Here is a 19554-nt window from a genome sequence, read left to right as displayed (position 1 = left end):
CCCAACCAGGTGCCCAGAATGCGTGGTCCCTCGGCACCTTCCCAGCCCTGACCTGGCCTCATGATCGCCTGCTTGAGGCTCTCCTGACACAGATCCTGCACGCTCCAGGCCTTCTGCCACGCCAGCACCCTCACTCCCTTTACATGCCCATGTGCCCGGCAACCAGTTACACCCCCATTTATGTTCCAGAGGGCTGCTTGCTGCTTGCCCAGCAGCCAAAGACAAAGTCTGGCCAGGCAAACCAGCACCTTTCTTTGCCAGCCAGTGGGCTGCAACCATACCTTTCCAATGGGTTTTGAACTCCAGCCTTGGGGAGGGGCCCAAGTCCAAGTCTGTCTTTTCTTGCATACTCTCCCTCAGCCTTACAGTATCATATAGAATGGATGTTTGTTTAAATATCCAATAATTGCTCTGTTATCATTGTTTAATAATCATTTATGTTAAACTTCTCCTGTTTAAATCACTGTATGGTTTCTGCCTCCAGATTGTACCCAGACTGCTTTTCTCTCCTCCCCCATTTAGTTGCTATGGGAGGCAGTGTATCAGAGTGGGAGCCACAGTGCCTAAGTTTGAGTCCTGGGTCCACCTGTCAGTAGCTCCACAGCTCTGCCTAACAACTCTGCCTCAGTATGCTCATCAGTAAAATGGGGTAATACTTCATCAGATGATTGTGGGAATTAAATGAGTTAATGCATATGAAATGCAATGAATATTGTCTGTTGCATAGTACTCGTATTAGTGACTCTTACTAATGGTTGTGATTTTTTTTTATAGATTTCCCTCAATTGTTTTTCTCTAAAGGAGCTTTCCCTAAAAGTCCAAGATATGTGGTGAATATTTTTATGTGATCTTATTGGAGCTAACATAAGGCCCCCTCGATTGGAAAACAAAATGAAAATCATTGAGCTAAAACCTTCAAATTCTTTTCCTTGCATCACTTAAAAGCAAAAATAAACCAAACATTTTAGGCTCTTGTCTGTATGGAAAGAGCCAATTCTTTCCCTCTGTCAACATAGTTACATTACAGACCAATAGTGGTATTTCTGCTGTGGAAAATACAACTCCTCCTGAACATAAAATTTAATGATGTGGGAGTAGAGAAGGGATCTATTATAAAAGTAATATATTTTTCCTTTCAAGACTGAAAAAATTCCAGACATCTAATTTAAATCTCTGAACAGAGAACAATATGTCCTCATTGTAAAAATATACAAAATATTGAAGACTATAGTAAAATTATAACACAATTTTAAACATTACTCTGACTTCTACAAGATAATCACTATTAATCTTACAATGTGTTTCCTCCTTCTATTGTTAGTTAATGAAGTATCATTTTAAATCCAAAGTGGATATTCAATTTTATCAAATACCTTCTTAGCTTTTATGAAGACGGTGCACATGGCAAGGGAACTGATATTCTATATTGCTCATCTCTGCAGCCTCAGCATGTTGCGGACTTTGCACCCTCCATTCTTATTGGCATTCAATAGTATGTGAATGAATGAATGAATGAATGAGCATATATTTCTGCAGTAACCTATTGAGATGCCAATATTAGTTACCTAGCTATCTCTGTGTTTTGCTGACTAGAATGACTAGAATAGATATAGCAACTTCCCCAGGCTTCAGTACCCTGCTCAGCCATCATAGAGTTGGTTTTTCTTTTTCCTTTTGAACAAGGCAGCTAACTGGTGCTCGCCCACAGCAGGAATGCTTATATTCTGCAGGAAGCCTGAGCTTATAGAACTCTACACAAAACCCCCCGCGTGCCAAAGAGCAAGGTGAGAAATCACTCTGTGTCCTAGCAATATCCAGCACAATACCACTGTCTCTTTCATTAACCCATGCTATGAACACATACAAGTCACTTCATCTCCTTGAGCCTCAGTTTACCTAGAGTAGTGACTAAGACTAGAAGATTTTAAAGATTGCTTTGAGCTCCAAATTCCATGATGCTGAATTTCACCCTCTATAACCTTGAGTGCTTTTGAGGGAATTTTTATCCCTGAGGATTTCTTCATATTTTTTCATATTTCCCTTAAGAGACCAAATGATTAACTTGGATTGCGCCAGAGAAAATGGGAGGAAGGTGCCAGATTATCTCAAAAGTTGATCTGGACCTTCTTCTGTGGGGCTGAAAACCAAGCTACTGAGACGCTAGCAATTTCCTGTGCCTTTCAGTGTCCGCTTGCTCAGTTCTTGCCCTTCCAGCCGAGACGATGTGTTATCCCATCAAGGCCTGAATGAAAGGACTAAAAGTAGACAATTCTTGGCACAGTGATGCCCCTTAGTACCTCCTACAATGTTGGCAGTGAGATACTCTGCCCCCACCCTATTATTCCAAATACTGAAAGGGCAGTTGCCTCCCTAAACGTAAACGTATTGCCTGGGCAAAATAAGGAGGATCAAAAGACAGTGGTGCACATAAATGAATTTTCTATAGGTTCTGCTACACAGTGCAATCAAGGTTCTCCAGGCCTTACCAGTTAATCAGAACTGATGGGTTTCAATACCCAATTAGGAGGGGGTGGGGGTGGGGGGGGGGGAGTGGGGGGGTGGAACCCAAACACACACAGCAAGATGCCAAGGGGAAATGTGAAAGAAAGAATTACTGTCACTAGGCAGACACACTTCTGCCATAGGACATATATTCCTCTAAATAGTGCCTACAATCAATCATCCAGACTTCTGCAAAACCTCTGTCCAAATGTTTGTGGAGTCTCCAGATGGTGGCCAATGTGCTCATGAGCAAACCCTGTTCCACTGCCCCTCCCCCTCACTGCTCCATCTCTTCTCTCAGACTCTGGAGTTTCCCACCAGAGGTCAATCAGTACCACCATTTCCCACCAATGGTCCCTCTCTTGTACGGCTTGACATGGGTAGGCTTCTAGAAGGCCAAGTTGTAGAGTGTTTTGGGAAGTGGGAGGACATCGGAAGAGGCTGTTCTCTTTCATGTTACATGTTACATTTTCCAAAGCAGTGCTGATCATAGTCCAGTGTTTCAGAGTTTTAGGCAAATTTCTCTTTTATTTTCACTTGAATAGCTGTGCCCTCCTCCTGCTTTCTCTACAGCAATCAGGATGAAAAATGAAACCAGTGCCAGACACTCAGAAGGACCTAGAAACTGCCCTCTCTTCCAATGAACAAGTGTTTCTGAGTTAAACTCATCATGCTTGGCTTTCTCCTCTCTTAGGTCACGTTTCCCATATGTGTTCACCCCAGTTCATCAGCCATGCTTGAATTCCAGCTGAGGCTCAAGCAGGACCTGTACTATTAATACAGAAAGGCAAGGCAGTAAGATGCTAAATTCTAGAAATGTAGAGATGGGGCAGTACCAGATCTGTAGGGGCAGGGACATTTATCTGTTTTGTTCTTAAACCTAAAACACTGCCTGTGAAAATTCTTTATAGCTGAATGAATGCATTCTGGTTCCATCAGGCCAGCCATTCACAGGGACATAAAACCTGCTTCCTAGCTTCCCATTGCAAAGACAGCTTAGCTAGGCTAGGATGAATGGGACCAAGGAAAACACTCACCAGGTCCATCTACATGTTGGCTTTTCAGCTTTCTGTAAAACAAGCCCAGCAAGTCTCCCTTGCTGGCAGTTTTGCTCATCTGACAGTGAGCAGATTAAGGCTAGCTCCTTTGCGGCACATGCTGGGCCCTCTGCTGCCCCCTGCTGAAGTTTATGCAATCTCTGTCAAAGCAGCAATTCCTAAACCTTTTGCATCACACACCCTTTGAGAATCCAATGAAAATCACAGCTCCTTTCCAGAAAAAAACAACTGCATTGCACAGATACACAAACACAAATTTTATATGGCATTTCAAAAGACTGAAGAGGCCCCTGGAGACCCACCATATAACACTAATGGTAGAACCTGAAGCAAAGCAATCTAAAAACCAAGGAGTTATTTTCTTTCTTGTTAAGGAAATGTTCAAAAACACACACACACACACACACACACACACACACACACACACAAACACAAACACAGAGAGAAATGTTGAAGAAACCACCATGGGCCCAACAGTGAGCAATATTCTGCCATTCTTATTTCATCCATTCCCCTCCCAACTTTAAACATTTTTGCTTTTGCAGGAATATTTTAAAGTAAATCTGAGATAGCTCTTAATTTTACCTGTAATACAACAATATATATTCCAGTGATCAGGGTTTTCTTTTTTTTATCATAACCGTTATAACACCCAATAAAATTAACAATACTTCCTTCATATTATCTGGTACCCAGACTGCTTTGAATTTCCTCTGATTATCTCAGCAATAACTATCTACTAGTGGTTGGCTTGAATCTGGATCCAAACAAGGGCCCCCCATCAGATTGGCTTAATATATTTGAATAGGTAAGAATTAGTTTTCACTGTGAGTGGAAGTCATATCAGTTGACTATTTGATGGAAGGACGGGAGGGAAGGCATGTATATGGGGAGGTGCAGGAGATTGAGTTATGAAAAGCAAATTTTAAAAAATGATGTCTTTTTGGAATTCTTACTTTATTTCTTCAAATCATAAAAACAAAATTAGATAAGAGTCCAGTTTTCTCTTGACCTCAAAGGCCAGTTAAAGCTATGAACCCAGTAGGTCAGATTTCATGTTTCTTCTCTGAATCAATAGCAAATAAGTTGTGTATAGACTACTGAGCATTTACATTGGCTCTCGCTCTCTTGCTCTTCCTTGAGTAGGATAAAAATGTATTGGCTAGGTTACATAGAAAATCCAAAGCCCTCAAATATACATGAGCCTGCTCTGTGGGGACCAGGCAAATCTCCCACTCACTTGTTGATATATTAACCCCCAAATATAATGCGTTCACCTGCTGCCTTCCTTGTGCATCCAGCGCTGATGACCGTCATTGGCTTTTTTCTCCACCAAAACCACCTCCATGCCTGAACGCAGGTCTGGACCTCGCACCCCCAGGACTAGCTGAGGAGCCGCATGACTTATGATTTGCCCATCTCTGTATTCAAACTGCTGGTGGCAGAGCTTCTGCAATTTACTCCGCTTTGGAGAATGGCTGAGATTAAAAAAAATCCCATTATGTGCAGAAAAATACCCTGTGCCCTTGATGTGCTGGAGATGGCAAGTTCTGTCAGCAGGAGACTGCTGTGAACCAAGTTCACTTATAATGGTGAGCCATCACCCTTTGGGACAGCAGCAATGCTATTTGCACTACCACACACTGATGTACGAAATAGAATTCTGAGTTTATTTAGTAACAGAAATAAATGTTTATCCGAGAGAATATGAGAAACTCATCAGCAAAGAAAAAAGACATTCAGTTGAAGAGATAATTTAGTTAAAGTGGAAAAAGAAGTTAGGAAAAAGAAGGCATGTAGAATCAAAACAGAGAAAAATAAAGGAGTTCTGTTTAAACCATGAGTGTTTCTATCCTCTATCTAGACTCTTGGCAAATAGAACATTATTCTCCAAGTTTTTCAATTTTCCCTAACAACTCATACTCATAACAACTCAATATAATATAAAATAATAATATGTGAATAAGTTAATTTAAAGGATCTCTAAGGCTCTTAAGGGATTAAGTAAGCTTATTAAACATACTAAATATCACAATGCATTGGCAATTAAATTAATTTATAAACATTTATTAAGACTAGTAGATGTTTATATTAATAGACTAATATAAACATTTATTAGTGTATAGTGCATAGACTAATGCTAAATGTTTAAGTGCCAAAACTATTTAATACATATAAGCTGCTATAATGTTAAGTAAATGCCTAAAGATGATAGGTTGCTGTCATTTCACTGGGCACTGGCCAGAAAATAATAAAATTAAAAAAGAAGAAATTGCATTTTACTAATTTCTTAAGGACATCAGGGCATCTTATATGTTAATGCATAAGTTCATTCACACATTTATTCAACAAATATACAAGCTCTGTGCTAACTTCTCAGGAGGCAAAGATGGATAAGCTTTAACAGAAAAGACACACCAGTGAAAATAAATTATATTTTTTAGCTAAAGTGTGAAGGACCTTCCCGTCAATACTTGCAAATACTTCAATCAAAAACATAAGAAATACAAAAATGTATATGTTGATGTAAATAGCAGCTAACAATAATGCAAATCCTTAGGAATATTCTTGCCCCAAAGTGAGAAAATCTAAGATCAGCTAGAAATCTTTATAAGGAATCCATTGGAACTTTTTACCTGTATTTTCTCTGTGGTTCTACATTTTCTAAGATCTCTTCCTGCATCTTCTTTGGAAAACTGTCGCCTTCATCAGAGATATGAGAAGGTTCCTGCCAGGCATACTTGAGAGGCGTGTGACGAGCCTTCATTCAGAGATGGGCTTTTGCATGTGAATCTCTATTGAGGTTCATAAACAAACACAAGTCTAAGAATTCGGATTCATACTAACAGAATTTTCTCTGAGGTGTATTCTGATTGCATCTGAAGGATACTGACAGATCTGTAAATCATATTTCCATAGTGATGCCTAACATTGCAAATCCATATCCTACTAATACATAATTTAGATCTTTTAATATAAAATTGCAAATAAAATTCCGTTATCACATAATAAACAGCATTCATCTTTGTTACGTTTACTCAGAAAAAAATAGACCATATATTATGTTTCAAAAATTGTAAGATTAAGACTACTTAGTAGTTTAAGAAATTCCTAACAGACATGTACGGAGAATCCTTGTACCCATCCTGTAAGTGGGTCATATTTCTGTCTGGAACAGTACAGCTAGATTGTTGGGTTTCATAAAGTTTATTCATTAGACAACGTTAACGAAATCTTAATTAACTTAACTTTTCTACTCAATAGAGGAATCTAGGGAGACTCAAATAGTCTTGGCACTAATAGTGCCAGCTTCTGATAGAGAATCATGTACTAAAACACTCAGAGTAAATAGTCATCATTGGAATAACTGTGCCCGCCTTCTCACTTCTTAAGAAGATGAGCACGGAAGCATAGCCACCACACAGATCTATTTATCTCCAGTTCCAGGCCACACTGTTCAGGGCACTTTTGCCTTCTGTGGGATCATGACACAGTATGAGAACTGCTCATCTGAAAGTAGGATAAATATATAGGCAAAGCAGCAAGCATATTTCAGCACTGTAAATATGCATATGTAAAAATCAAGCTCTCTAGGATAGGCTGTGACCACCAAGGTCTGGTGGTACTTTGATGTGACTATAAGCAATATCAAATTGCCAAAATCTTCAGGGACAACTCCTGTGTCAGCAGAGCAGACCAGACACTTTTCCAGAGTAACAAAAGTATGACATGTGGATATGAAATTGGTGAGTAATCACGACCTTATTCAGAACTGGAGCACAAGCTGCTTCTCAAATGAAAACTCGCAGTAACTGTTAAAAAACAACAGTGCCATCTTGTGTTGAACATTAAAAAACACACAACAGCTTTCCCACAAACTCCATTTCTTTGAGGAAAATCTGATACAGATTTACATTTTTAGTTTTAACACATTCAGTAGTGTGCAAACAATATTCTTCCTCCAAATCCAGATGTTTCATTTTTTAACTTGGAACTTATCTACTAGTATATGCTCTTGGGTTTCCAGACAAATGAAGTAGAATCAAGTCAATTTTAAAAACGGTCATTTAAAAATCCATCTGGCTTTATTAATTCATTCATTTGTCTATCCATTCATTCATAAAACTAATTATTCATTATTAGTTATTCATGTCTGTAACTAATATTTATTGAACATTTACAATATGATAGCTGCCGAGTTCTAAGTGTCGGAATACAGTGATAAACAAAACACAATTTATCAGAGTTCATGGAGCTTACATTTTAGTGGAGAGCAGAGAGATAATAAAATGAATAAATAAACAAAATAAGTGCCAAAAGTGGAATAAAACAGAATACTGTGATACAAATCGGTTGGGGCGGGGTCTCGTTTAGGAATGGACTCAGAGAAGGCTCCTCTGAGAGATGATGTTTGAGTTGAGACCTGGACAATGGGGAGAAGTCAGCCACGTGAGGATCTGGAGGGAGAGCATTCCGGGCAGAGAAAAGAACGAATGGAAAGTCTCTGAAGCAAGAATATGTTTGTCTCATTTGAGGAACAGAGACACTGGTGTGACAGGCATGCAGCAAGTAAGGGGAAAGGTAGTAGGGGAGGAAGCTTACCAGGAGGGCAGGGTCTGCCTGCAGTGCAGTGAAGAAAAGGGAAGGAATACGCGCCCCCCACCCCCCACCCCCGTGTCAGGCTCTGAAAGCCTTTTCTTCCATAAGGCATCACAGCAGAGGTCAGTGCTCCCAGAGTTTCTCTTTCACTGTGCTTCTTACCATTTTTACCAGAAATCTTTACATAGAACCCATCTATCAAAAGGGTTCCTTCCATATTCATGGCCCAGTCACTTGCTTTATGGATGTCCCTTCTTAAGCCATCCTACTTCCCAAATAAGTGAAAACTGCCAACCAAACATATCTAAGAAAGTCTAGGGAAATCTTACAGTGACTTTCTAATGTAAGATGATTTAAAATTGATTCATCAAAAATAGTTCAAAGAACCAATGAAAGTTAGTCTGGAAAAAAAGATAATCCGGTGGGCTAATGATGGTGAGCTTTGAATATTTTAAGGACTTTTAAGTAAAAGAGGAATAGGGCATTGCATAGAGATACAGAAAAAATCATAGGATGGAGATGTTTTAAATTATTATTTCAGCATTAAAATGGGCTGCCTTGTGAAATAGTGATCTCCCTGTTATTATGAGTATTCAAGAAGACACTGTATCAAAAGGGCCTGTATGGAATGTCCAGGAGACTCCTGGATTACATTCTGAGTGGACTCCATCACTTGTACCTCAAGGACTCCAAGCCTGATGAAATCTATGAATCAGAACACTGTCAGTGTTTGTTCTCAAAGATGTTCCTTTTCTTAGTTTCTCTTTATTTTTTTCCAAGTGCAGTCTAAGGAGGCCAGATGATGCATCTTTTAGAAGAAGAATGAAAGGGGCTTTGGGAAGGTTTGGGGTCAGTTCCCGAACCATTGAGTAAGATGACATGTAGGTCAATTCATTCTCTCTGACAAAGGCTTTCTGGTGTCTCTGTTGGTATAGGACATCGAACCAGATGACTCACTCATCAAAATCTGAAGTTTGAACCCTAAAGTAAAAGTTTATATTCTTATAATTAAGGACAGAAACAGTCTTTTTAGACAGTTTATAACAATTAATTTTCACGGTTACTGCAATGGCAATAGATCAACTATTTGTGGTTTTATGATTTTAAAACTCAATCACTTATTTATTCAATAATGATTAAAGTCAGTTTACCCTGCTCTTCACAAAAGAAAGAGATTTTGCCCTCAAGGAATTCCCTGGTTGGTGGTTGTTTGTGTGGTAAAGGGGTGTGTGTGTGTGTGTGTGTGTGTGTTAATCTTGCTATCTATGATCGTTGCTATAACTTATTTCAATGATGAAAATTATTCCATGGATGAAGACAGGGCAAGTCAAGACACTTCAGGTGGAGAGAAAGGAATGTGGCTCAGAGCATGCCATGTTCAGGTGACAGCTTGTAGCTGCTGAGCTGGAGGGTGGAGTTCATGTGGCAGGAAGAAAAAAAGGTAGAGTGAGGCGGGCATGGGGGTGCCAAGGATGGTCAATGGCAAGCCTAGACCAGGGTCAGAAGGGCTCAGGATTCCAGACTAAATATTTTTTCTGTCTGCACAGGTAGCCATTAAAGAATTGTAGAAAAAGGATTGTGTTTTAGAAAGATAGAACACAGATAGATGTCCACAGATAGAACTTCAGGTGAATTGAAAGGAGATGATTGTGGAGATGAGTCCCATCAGAAAGCCATTTCAGAGTCCAGGATGGTAGCTGTACATTAACATGCACCCAACTTGAAGCTACATTAGGGAAGCATAGCTGAGGTCCACATTTATGGAAACAAAACATGATGGATTCTTCAAATAAATGCCTGCGATTCTAATATTCTAGCCTTTAAAAAATAGTAGCATTATGCCAAAATGACTGAAAGTAGATCATTGTGATGGTAGAACAGTGAAGCTGCCAGGAAACCGATTCAATATGAGCTCTTCACCTGACACCCATTTCACACACTTGGCATGGGTTCCCTACTGGGCTCTGTGCTGTTCTCAAGCTAATGAGCTGAGTTCAAATACTAAGCAGGCAGCTTTTCTGGCCACACTGATCACTTACAGAGTTTTACTGGGAGCACTTTCCGTTGTTAAAGCATTTTTTTGCATTTGCTCTTCCTCTGGCTCTATAATTTGCTTCTCTTCTCCAGAAGTTGCTACGGGCTTACACACAGCAAGCTTGGCTCCAGACACAATGTCACTTTGGACTTCTAAAACAAGAGCTGAGCAGAAATGCACACAGAGCAAGGACAGGTTAGTTCTAATTGCAGAGAACTGGGAATTTGAAAGCACATGCTAAAATACAAATGCAGAAAATGTCCAGCTATTCGGTATAAAGACATCCTAAGAGTAACTGTTAACTGTGTTTTAAACGAATACATTGGATTTCACTCCATTTAATTTGTAGATTCTTTCCTCTAAAGATATTCTTAGTCAAAAATATTAACACTAAGTTTTTCCAAAAACAATGAAGTTGTATGTTCTATTTAAGGACTTCAGTGAATGTCCCCAAGGCTTTGAAACACACATGCAAAGCTTACAGCACAGTGTTCAAAATATGCAAGAGGGTAATGTTTTTAATTATATTAATAATTTCCCCTTCTTGCCATTCTATATATAGAACCTTTGTCCTGGTGCCTGATGCAGCCTTAAGGAATGAGGAAGACCATGAGGAGATGAGAAATGCTACAAGAGGACAAGGATTGTTTTGACTTTCAAGCAGAGTATAAGTCAATGGCTATGAAAGTCAGGATGACGCTGTCTTGATTTAAGATCTTTCCAAAGGCCTTCAGCTCTCATTTAGCATATCAGAGGTTTGACCTTTCTCAGGGTTGACCTGAAAAAAACAACTGTTTCTGGGCCTAAGGGGAGAAGAGTAAGAGGAGGAGGAAGGCAGAAACCCAGCATGGGGGATCATGTTCCCCTACAGGCTTCACTTCAGGCAGCTGAGCTTCACCAAGGAAGTCTTGTGCACACTGCTCATTTTAGGACACTGTAGCAGTTACCCTTGAAGCAGCCTCCAACAAGCCATTTAAATCTGAATGTGGAAATGGTTTCTGGGAGGTGCAGCTGTGCCCCAGGATTTGCTGACAAGCCTATTGGGCGCTTTCCAGAAGAGGTTGCCCAATGAAGGTCAAGGGGTCTTGTAGCAAAGACTTGCAGAGATGACTACCCAGCAACAACCAGGCTTCCAAGGGCCAGAGGAACCAGAGGAGGGGCTAGGCAGGCAGGAAGCAGCACCCACCCAAAGCATTGTCTGAGCCAAAAGAATGGGACACCATCACCCAGCCATGGACTTTAGCCAGCAGGGCCCAGAAAGCAAGAGGATCTGCACCCAAATTCTTTCTTCCATCCTAGAGAGGAACTAAAGTGAGACTGGAACCTGCTAAATCTGAAAGTCCCATTCCCGCCCTGAAGGGACTGTTTAAAGTAATGTATGGGATAAAATTTAAACCTGACTGAACAGTTGTCTTGTCCTTGATAGGGGTGCATGAGGCTCACAAAAACCAATGTGTTAAAGACAAAATAAATTATGTTCTCTTTGCACAACCAAAGTGTAGTGTAAATGAAAATATACAGCTCTGTTAAATACAAAAATTAGTCTAAAGTGTTAAACAGCAAGATGCAGGCATGAAATACAAGCTATTTGGGCAAACTAATTTTTTTAGAAAAGCACTATCATCAAGTACTTATTTTGGCTGTATACATTAACATAAATAACTCCAGTGCTTACCCTCTGTCTTCAGTGTATTGCAGAAGGCTTGAATTTTAGAAATGTCTGATGCTAAATTCCTCAGGAAGAGTTGCTGCTTTTGATGAGCAATGGACAGGTCAGGATTGATCCAATGTTCCCCACATGAAACGTATACCTATTGAAGCAATGAGGCTCTGATCCTAAATGCAACTGCTCACAGCAGCATTATGTGCAGTAGGCAAGACTGAAAACAATCAAAACTTCCTACAATAGGTGAATAGTTAAACTGTGGCACCATGGAATAATACTCAGCGATGAAAAAGGCACAAACTATTGATAAAGGCAACAACTTTGATGGATCTCAAGTTTTGTGATTCATGCTATCTTAGCAACTTCTTGTGAATCTATAATTATTTCAAAATAAAAGTGTTTTAAAATAATTTTGAAAAGGAGAAAAAGTAGAGAAGGGAGGCAGGGAGGAAGGAGAGTGGGAAAGAAAGAGGAAAGGAGAGGAGGGGGATAGGTAGGTGTAAATCAGGGCTTTGCAAAAAATATGACTGAACCCAAATCTGGTCTGCTGCCTGTTTTTAAATAAAGTTTTATTGGAACACAGCTATGCCCATTCATTTTCATGCTGTTTGTGGCTGCATTCGTGCTATAATGGCAGATTTTTGATAGATACTATACAGTCTGTAATATATACCATCTGACCCTTTACAGAAAAAGTTTGATGACCACTGATGTAAATGAACTTGCAGTATATGCACCAAAATGTTAATGGGGATATTTCTAGGTACTAGATTATGAATGATACTTTTTCCTTTTTCATTTTGCTTATATGTATTTCATAAATGTCCTTACATAAATACATATTTCTTTGAAGTAAAAAAAAGAGAACTATTTCTATATGTTGAGAAAGATTCAGTAAGAGAACAAGGGAGCCTAATTCTGCCTGTTTTGAAGCCACTCACTGATCATCACATACATACTCTGTATGAAGATTCAGATAAAACTCTCAAAATTTTCTTTTTGAAAAACAGATTTCTTTTCCTTCTTATGGACATAACTAATCATGTAACTGCTCATGTTTAATCTTCATGTTGGCTATACAGAGCAGTGACAGGTTCATTTCTAGCAAAAATACATACAGGATCTTATAACAATCACCCCTGGCTCCACCTGACCCTCCTACACTTACAGTTCCTTTGCCCTGGTGGCCTCATCTACTTGTATTTAAATTAAATTTATCTACATTAAGTTCCTTCTTCACTAGCACAGTAACTGTAGCAAATTATATCTGTAGCATTAGAATTCCAAACAAGGCCTGCCAGTCTCCAAGAACAACGGACTCCTCTCTCTCACGCTGCCTTGGAGACTGGTCATTGATATTCTGTTTGAGACTTTCTTGAAGGGTCTTCACATTCAGAGCCTGAATTGAGTTCTGATAATATGGTGAGAGCTTGGTTTTCTGCTCAAAGAATTTCAGGTATCAGTCAAGGCAAGTCTTCTTTTCAAATTTGAGACCCCCAATTCCATAAATGGAAGCAAAGGCTGGGCTGTTAACGTCCTTCTCAGCCTCCTCCAGCCACTCAAATAGAGTGTGTGAAAGCCTAGATATAATTTTTTTTTCTGAAAAGGTAATATTATCATTAAGTAATAAATCATTAAATGACTACATTTTGAAGGTTCCAAAAAAAAAAAAGAGAGAGAGAGAGAGAATCTATTTTCTTTAGAGTAGGATAGAAACCACAAGCAGTTAATAATTTGGTCTTCTCCTTATTTACAAAATGAGAGCATCCATCTCATAGGGTTGTGATGAGCTTAAATGAATTAATTCATATACGACCCTGAAAATCATGCCTGACACATAGTAAGCTCTCAACAGTTAGCTATTAGTGTTCATCTCTGATGGTTGGTGAGTTATGATAATTCTGAGGGGGGAAATAAGAGGAAAGAGGGTAAATGTTTGAAGTTTTATATTTTAAGACATTTTAAATATTATTCATATATTAATATTTCCAGTTTCTCTTTCATGTCTTTACCAGTTCGTCTCTTTGAAGGTCTTTTACAGAAAAGATTTCCTTTCCCTTTTCATTGAACAACCTCCGAGCTGCAGAAGGTAAATGTAGAACTTCAGTACACCTGCAATAAGAGACACAAAAAATTGACCTTGCATACAGTCAGCTTCCAGCAGAGAAGAGAGGAAATAAAAGGAATGAAGGGCCTGGATCCTTCATGACAACTCCCTCTACAGCACGGTGTGTTTCGAGAGCCGGGTTCTGCAATCCATCAGACCCCATGCGAGTCTCATTCTCCCTTTCCGAGTTGTGGGACATGGGCAATGGGCATTATTTAAACTCTGTAGGCCCAAACTACTTACTTTGCAAGGTTGTTATGAGGATGACCAGTTGATTTTAAAAAGTGCTTAGTATAGTGTCAATCATGATCAATACACAGGCAAACATACCATTATTGACTTCTTATTGCTTAATATGCCCCACACTTTCCCATTTTCTTGCTCTTCCTTCTACCTAAATCACCTTCTTTAGCTTTTTCTGTTGAAGTCTACTCTCTCCCAAGCCTCCAAAGTCACATTCATTATCAAGCGATTCCTCATCCCCCTTCTCCAAAAGTGATCTCTATAGCTCTTTAACTTATTTGAAATAGAATTTTTTATTTTTTTCTTTATTGATTAAGGTATTACATATGTGTCCTTATTGCCCCATTGCCCTCCCCCGCAAACCCCCACTCATGCCCTCATCCCTCTGTTGTCTATGTCCATTGGTTAGGCTTATATGCATGCATACAAGTCCTTTGGTTGAAATAGAATTTTGTTTGCTTGGTTAAACATTAAATAGTGATTCCCCCCCATCTCCCTGCAAACAAGCACTGGGCCAGCCCTGTGGATATCAAGATAAATGATCAGCTTCCCTGTTCCCTGAGGAGTTCCCTCTCTAGTTAGGGGGAGAGACAGATCAGCAACTGATGTGTAATATGAAGCAGTGGGTGCTGTAATGGGCACCTGGCCAGGATCCTGTGAGAACACAGAGGAAACAAGATGAAATTCTCCAGGGAGCCTTGTCTATGAAAGCAGCCTTTGGGTTGGGCCTTGACAGATGAATAGGCATTCATCAAGGAGGGTTATGACCTAGAGAAGATAAGTCTTTATATGGCTGGAGCTGAGTATATGGACAGGAGGAGGAGCCAGATAAAACTGGGAAAGAAAATAGGAACTGATTGAAAGCATTTAGGTTGCCAAATAAATGAACTTGGCCTCTATTCCATTAACAGCAGGAAGTCATTGAAGGCATCAGAGCAGAGGTGTGGTGTCATCAGATCTGCTTGTTTAGGAAGTTATGTGTCAGAAAGGTGAAAGATGAACTGGAGGCTGGAGAGGTTGGAATCTATATAGCCAGCTTAGGTTAGAGGTAAAGAGGCAGAATTGTGGGGAAGAGGAAGTAGAGCTAAAGGAGAGTGAAGGGGCTTTTCCTAAAGAATGCTGTCGAGATGACCCTGCCATCAGAAGAAAGAACGTGAAAGGTTCTTGCTAAATATATTTTACATTAGAATGAACTGTCTGCAGCAAATGAATTTGATTAGAAGTGACTTAATGCTCATCAGGAAGACTTGGATGTACAAAGAATATTTCTCAATTTTATTTCCTTAGATGGGAAGAAGCAATTGAGCAGATAATTAGGCCTCTTCCATTTCTCTGAGAGGTCTTAGAAGGAAATAAGCTAGTGGGAAGTAAATTTCTACTTCTCATGTCACGAGTCTGGAAGCTGATGAACCAATGGGGGTTGAGCTGTGTTTCACATCTGCAGGAGTTGGTGGAATGGGGTTGAAAGGACACAAGATTTGCCTGATTCTCTTTGGATTCTTCCTAAAGACCAACTTCATTCTTTCTACTTTCTCCAAACCAATATCTTTTCGGGTCCAAGCAGCTCCAACCTGATCTAAGAAGAATTACCGTCATCATCTCTGCTCCAACTCAAATTGTCCCCTAGAAGAATATTTGGACTATCAGAGTATCCTGTTTTAGGACAGCAAGTGGGAGATTAGAAGGTGGTTGGTACATCTTTCCTTCCTATTTTGAAACCCTAGGTTGTTTTTGTTTTGTTTTGTTTTTGTTTTAAATATATTTTATTGATTTTTTACAGAGAGGAAGGGAGAGGGATAGAGAGAAACATCGATGAGAGAGAAACATCGATCAGCTGCCCCCCCGCACACCCTCCACTGGGAATATGCCCACAACCAAGGCACATGCCCACAACCGGAATTGAACCCAGGACCCCTCAGTCCTCAGGCCAACGCTCTATCCACTGAGCCAAACTGGTCAGGGCTGTTTTGTTTTTAAAAAATATATATTTCTATTGATTTCAGAGAGGAAGGGAGAGGGAGAAAGATAAAGAAACAATGATGAGAGAGAATTATTGATCAGCTGCCACCTGCATGCTCCCTATCAGGGAATCGAGCCTGCAACCTCAGGCTCGATTGGGAATCAAACCGTGACCTCCTGGTTCATAGGTCTATGCTCAACCACTGAGCCACACCTGCCCGGTGAAACCCTAGTTTTAATAGTGCTACATTTTATTGGCTCATGTAGGTGTGTTGGAAAGGTTTGGGATAGGCTGTTTCTGTATTTCTGTATTTCTCTAACTAGTTCACTTGTCAACCAATACAAATGGGAAAGGAGAGAAAAAAATGGCTCTTAAGAGGAGTTAGATTGCTTTGGTTCAAATTCTAGCCCTCTCATGTACTGGCTGTGCAACCTTGAAAAAGTTACTAAACTTCTTTGAGCCTCATTTGCTCCATTAGTAAAAGACAGCTATAGTAGTTCTTATCTAATAGGGATATTTTACAGATTAAGTGAGATTCCTCTAAAGCTCCTGGCACATAAAAATTAACAACATTGTTAAAATGGACCAAGCACTGCAAGCATTTCATGTCTACTCTCTCATTTAATTTTCATTTCCGAGAGACCCATTTCACTGATTTGCATGTTTGTCTTTTATTAGATTCGATTTTTATATCTCTCTCATATTCTCTCCTCTCCTTATGGCCTTTCCTGATGGCTACCCTTCACAAGGTTCTCGCTTCTTCCTGGTTATAGATAAAGTGATCCTATGATCATTTTCACTTTTGTACCATTTAAACTGCCCTTTCTGACTGTTTCTTTCATATATATATATATGACATGTATAAATACATGTATACATGTATAAATATATGTATGTATTTCAGAGAGGAAGGAAGGAGAGAGATAGAAACATCAATGATGAGAAAGAATCATTGATAGGCTGCCTCCTATATGCCCCCTACTGAGGATCAAGCCCATAACCCAGGCATGTGCCCTTGATTGGAATCAAACCTAGGACACTTTAGTCCTCAGGCTGACACTCTACCCACTGAGCCAAACCATCTAGGGATATTTCAATAAGCAAATTCTCTTCCCAACAAGTTAGGAGTTTCCTGAGAACAAGGAATGTCTTGGTCTTTAAAAAAAAAAAAATCTCCTGCAGAATATCTAAGATTGGTTGATACATATGATATGAATAAAACAGGTATTTAAAATAATTAAATTCTTTTTTGCCTTCTTCTTAGCTTCTCATTCAACTATCCTGTTTAACAAAGGAAAATAAGACTGAGAAAGGCAGTGCTTTGCTGAAGTTTTCCAGCTAGTTAATGGCAAATCTGAGATTAAAATCAATTCTTTTACTCTTAATCCAATGGTCTTTCCAATATTCCATGTTTCCACAACATTAGGTATCAACAAAAATATTCTGTATCAATTATTTTTAAATTGGCTGTTATGCTATTAGATCTTTCTTAGGCTTTGTAGATGGAAAAACTACCACCAATAACAACAAAGACTCTCAAAACTGTCTTGTGTGAATTTTATATAATAAAAGTGTAATATGCAAATCAACCGAATGGCTGAACAGCAGAACAACCATCCGGATGACCATTCAGGACCATGCTTGACACCCACTAGTGCCAGGCCAACCAAGGTGGGTGCAATGCGATTGGTCAGGGGCTGGCCATCGCCCCATGATCATCCTGCAGAGGGAGGCCCAGGCCACTGACCGATGGGCTGCAGCGGGTGGGCAGGGCCTCCCACTGCAAGGGAAGCCCGGGTCCCGGGTGCCAGAGGGAAGCTGGTGCCAGCAGCCTGGGGAAAGAAGGCCTACACTTGCACGAATTTCGTGCATCATCCTTCTAGTTATTAAATAACTAAAGGATAACAGAAGTTCCCTTAAATTCAGTAAGACTGCCTCTTTAAATTCAACAAGACATATTTTGCAAAAAAGTTTAAGTGGTCAACCTTGAAAAGTTATCAAGTTCTGTGGGAGTAATTTTTATTTTGGTAGGAACATCTTGATCAAAAGAAAATTACAACATTTCACAAATACGTTAGTGACATATAAAAATGGTTTTAAATTAGCTCCCTACCCTACCCTCAATTCAAATATAAACCAAAGAAAAGTGCTGTAAAACTATGAAATATATTTCTTAAATGGGTATAATTTATATTTGCAAAGTTGATAGTTCAAAAGCTAGGGGAAATTGCTTTGAAATTTGGGGAAAATGTATTAATTACCATTGGTATCATGAACTCACACAGTTAATGTATTTCTATGTGTTAAAAATTCTAAAATTAGCCGAAACCGGTTTGGCTCAATGGATAGAGCGTCGGCCTGCGGACTCAAGGGTCCCGGGTTCGATTCCGGTCAAGGGCATGTACCTGGGTTGCGGGCACATCCCCAGTGGGAGATGTGCAGGAGGCAGCTGATCGATGTTTCTCTCTCATTGATGTTTCTAACTCTCTATCTCTCTCCCTTCCTCTCTGTAAAAAATCAATAAAATATATAAAAAAAAAAAAAATTCTAAAATTACTATATTAACAACTTTTTCTTATGTAGGTACATATGTATGTTGTGTTCTGTGTAACACATTATCATTCAGGCATGTGAATGGAAAATACCATTGCATTTAGGATAGTAAGTACTTACCTCTCCAAAAGTTGATGATATTCAGTCTGCTTTGTTTTGGTTTTAGAATATTTAGTGGCATACTTTTTCACATTCTCTTTCATTTCAGTGTCAACATTTCTGAAACAAATGATCCAAGATTTGATTGATATGTCAGTATGTATTGCCAGTTATATTCAACGTGTTTAAATATGTGAAAAAATCTTGAGGTTTTAATTTATAATAATTTGCTCTAAAATAATCTGCCTGTTTTTGAAAATATAGGGCTTCAAAAACTACCACAATTAAATATTAAACTTCATGAACATTTATACTATGAGTAACTTATATAAGAAAATGAATTTTTAATATTTTAATCCTCTCTATTAATGCTGATCTCTCAGAGATGTGAATTTTTCAAGTTTAAAGAAAATGCAGAGATGACATTTATTTTTCCTGGGATATTTTATTCATATGTTGTGTATGTTCATATGTTTATTAATATATGCTAGGCAATCAATCCAAACCTAAAAATTGTTAAACTGAAAAATAGATAATGATGATCACAGAAAAAGGATGTTTAATTGAAATATACATCTCTTCAAACTTCCAAGTTAGAAAATTATTTTGTGTATTTAAAAAATCTCTACATTCTATTAAATAAAAGAAATAGTGGTGAAATGTAGTTGTTCATTCATTCATTAAAATAGTAATCAAATATAATTAACCATTAATTTATTTATTAATTTTATT

General features: G+C 39.0%; 1 protein-coding gene across 1 annotated transcript in view; it reads right to left on the bottom strand.

Annotated features, from left to right (window-relative positions):
* Positions 1-19554, bottom strand: part of LOC139018997 (doublecortin domain-containing protein 1-like) — a 144476-nt gene that overhangs the window by 42651 nt on the left and 82271 nt on the right. The window contains 6 exon segments of the mRNA XM_070428123.1: positions 4838-5038; positions 6197-6355; positions 10199-10358; positions 11870-12005; positions 13873-13972; positions 18844-18942. Of these exon segments, the coding sequence (XP_070284224.1) occupies positions 4838-5038; positions 6197-6355; positions 10199-10358; positions 11870-12005; positions 13873-13972; positions 18844-18942 (855 nt within the window).

The sequence above is a fragment of the Myotis yumanensis genome, unplaced genomic scaffold (assembly GCF_028538775.1).
Source record: "Myotis yumanensis isolate MYYU_CA2020_CCGP unplaced genomic scaffold, mMyoYum1.0.hap1 SCAF_10, whole genome shotgun sequence".
Lineage (NCBI taxonomy): Eukaryota > Metazoa > Chordata > Mammalia > Chiroptera > Vespertilionidae > Myotis > Myotis yumanensis.
Note: the sequence above shows the minus strand (reverse complement) of the source record. Positions and strands in the feature narration are given on the sequence as shown.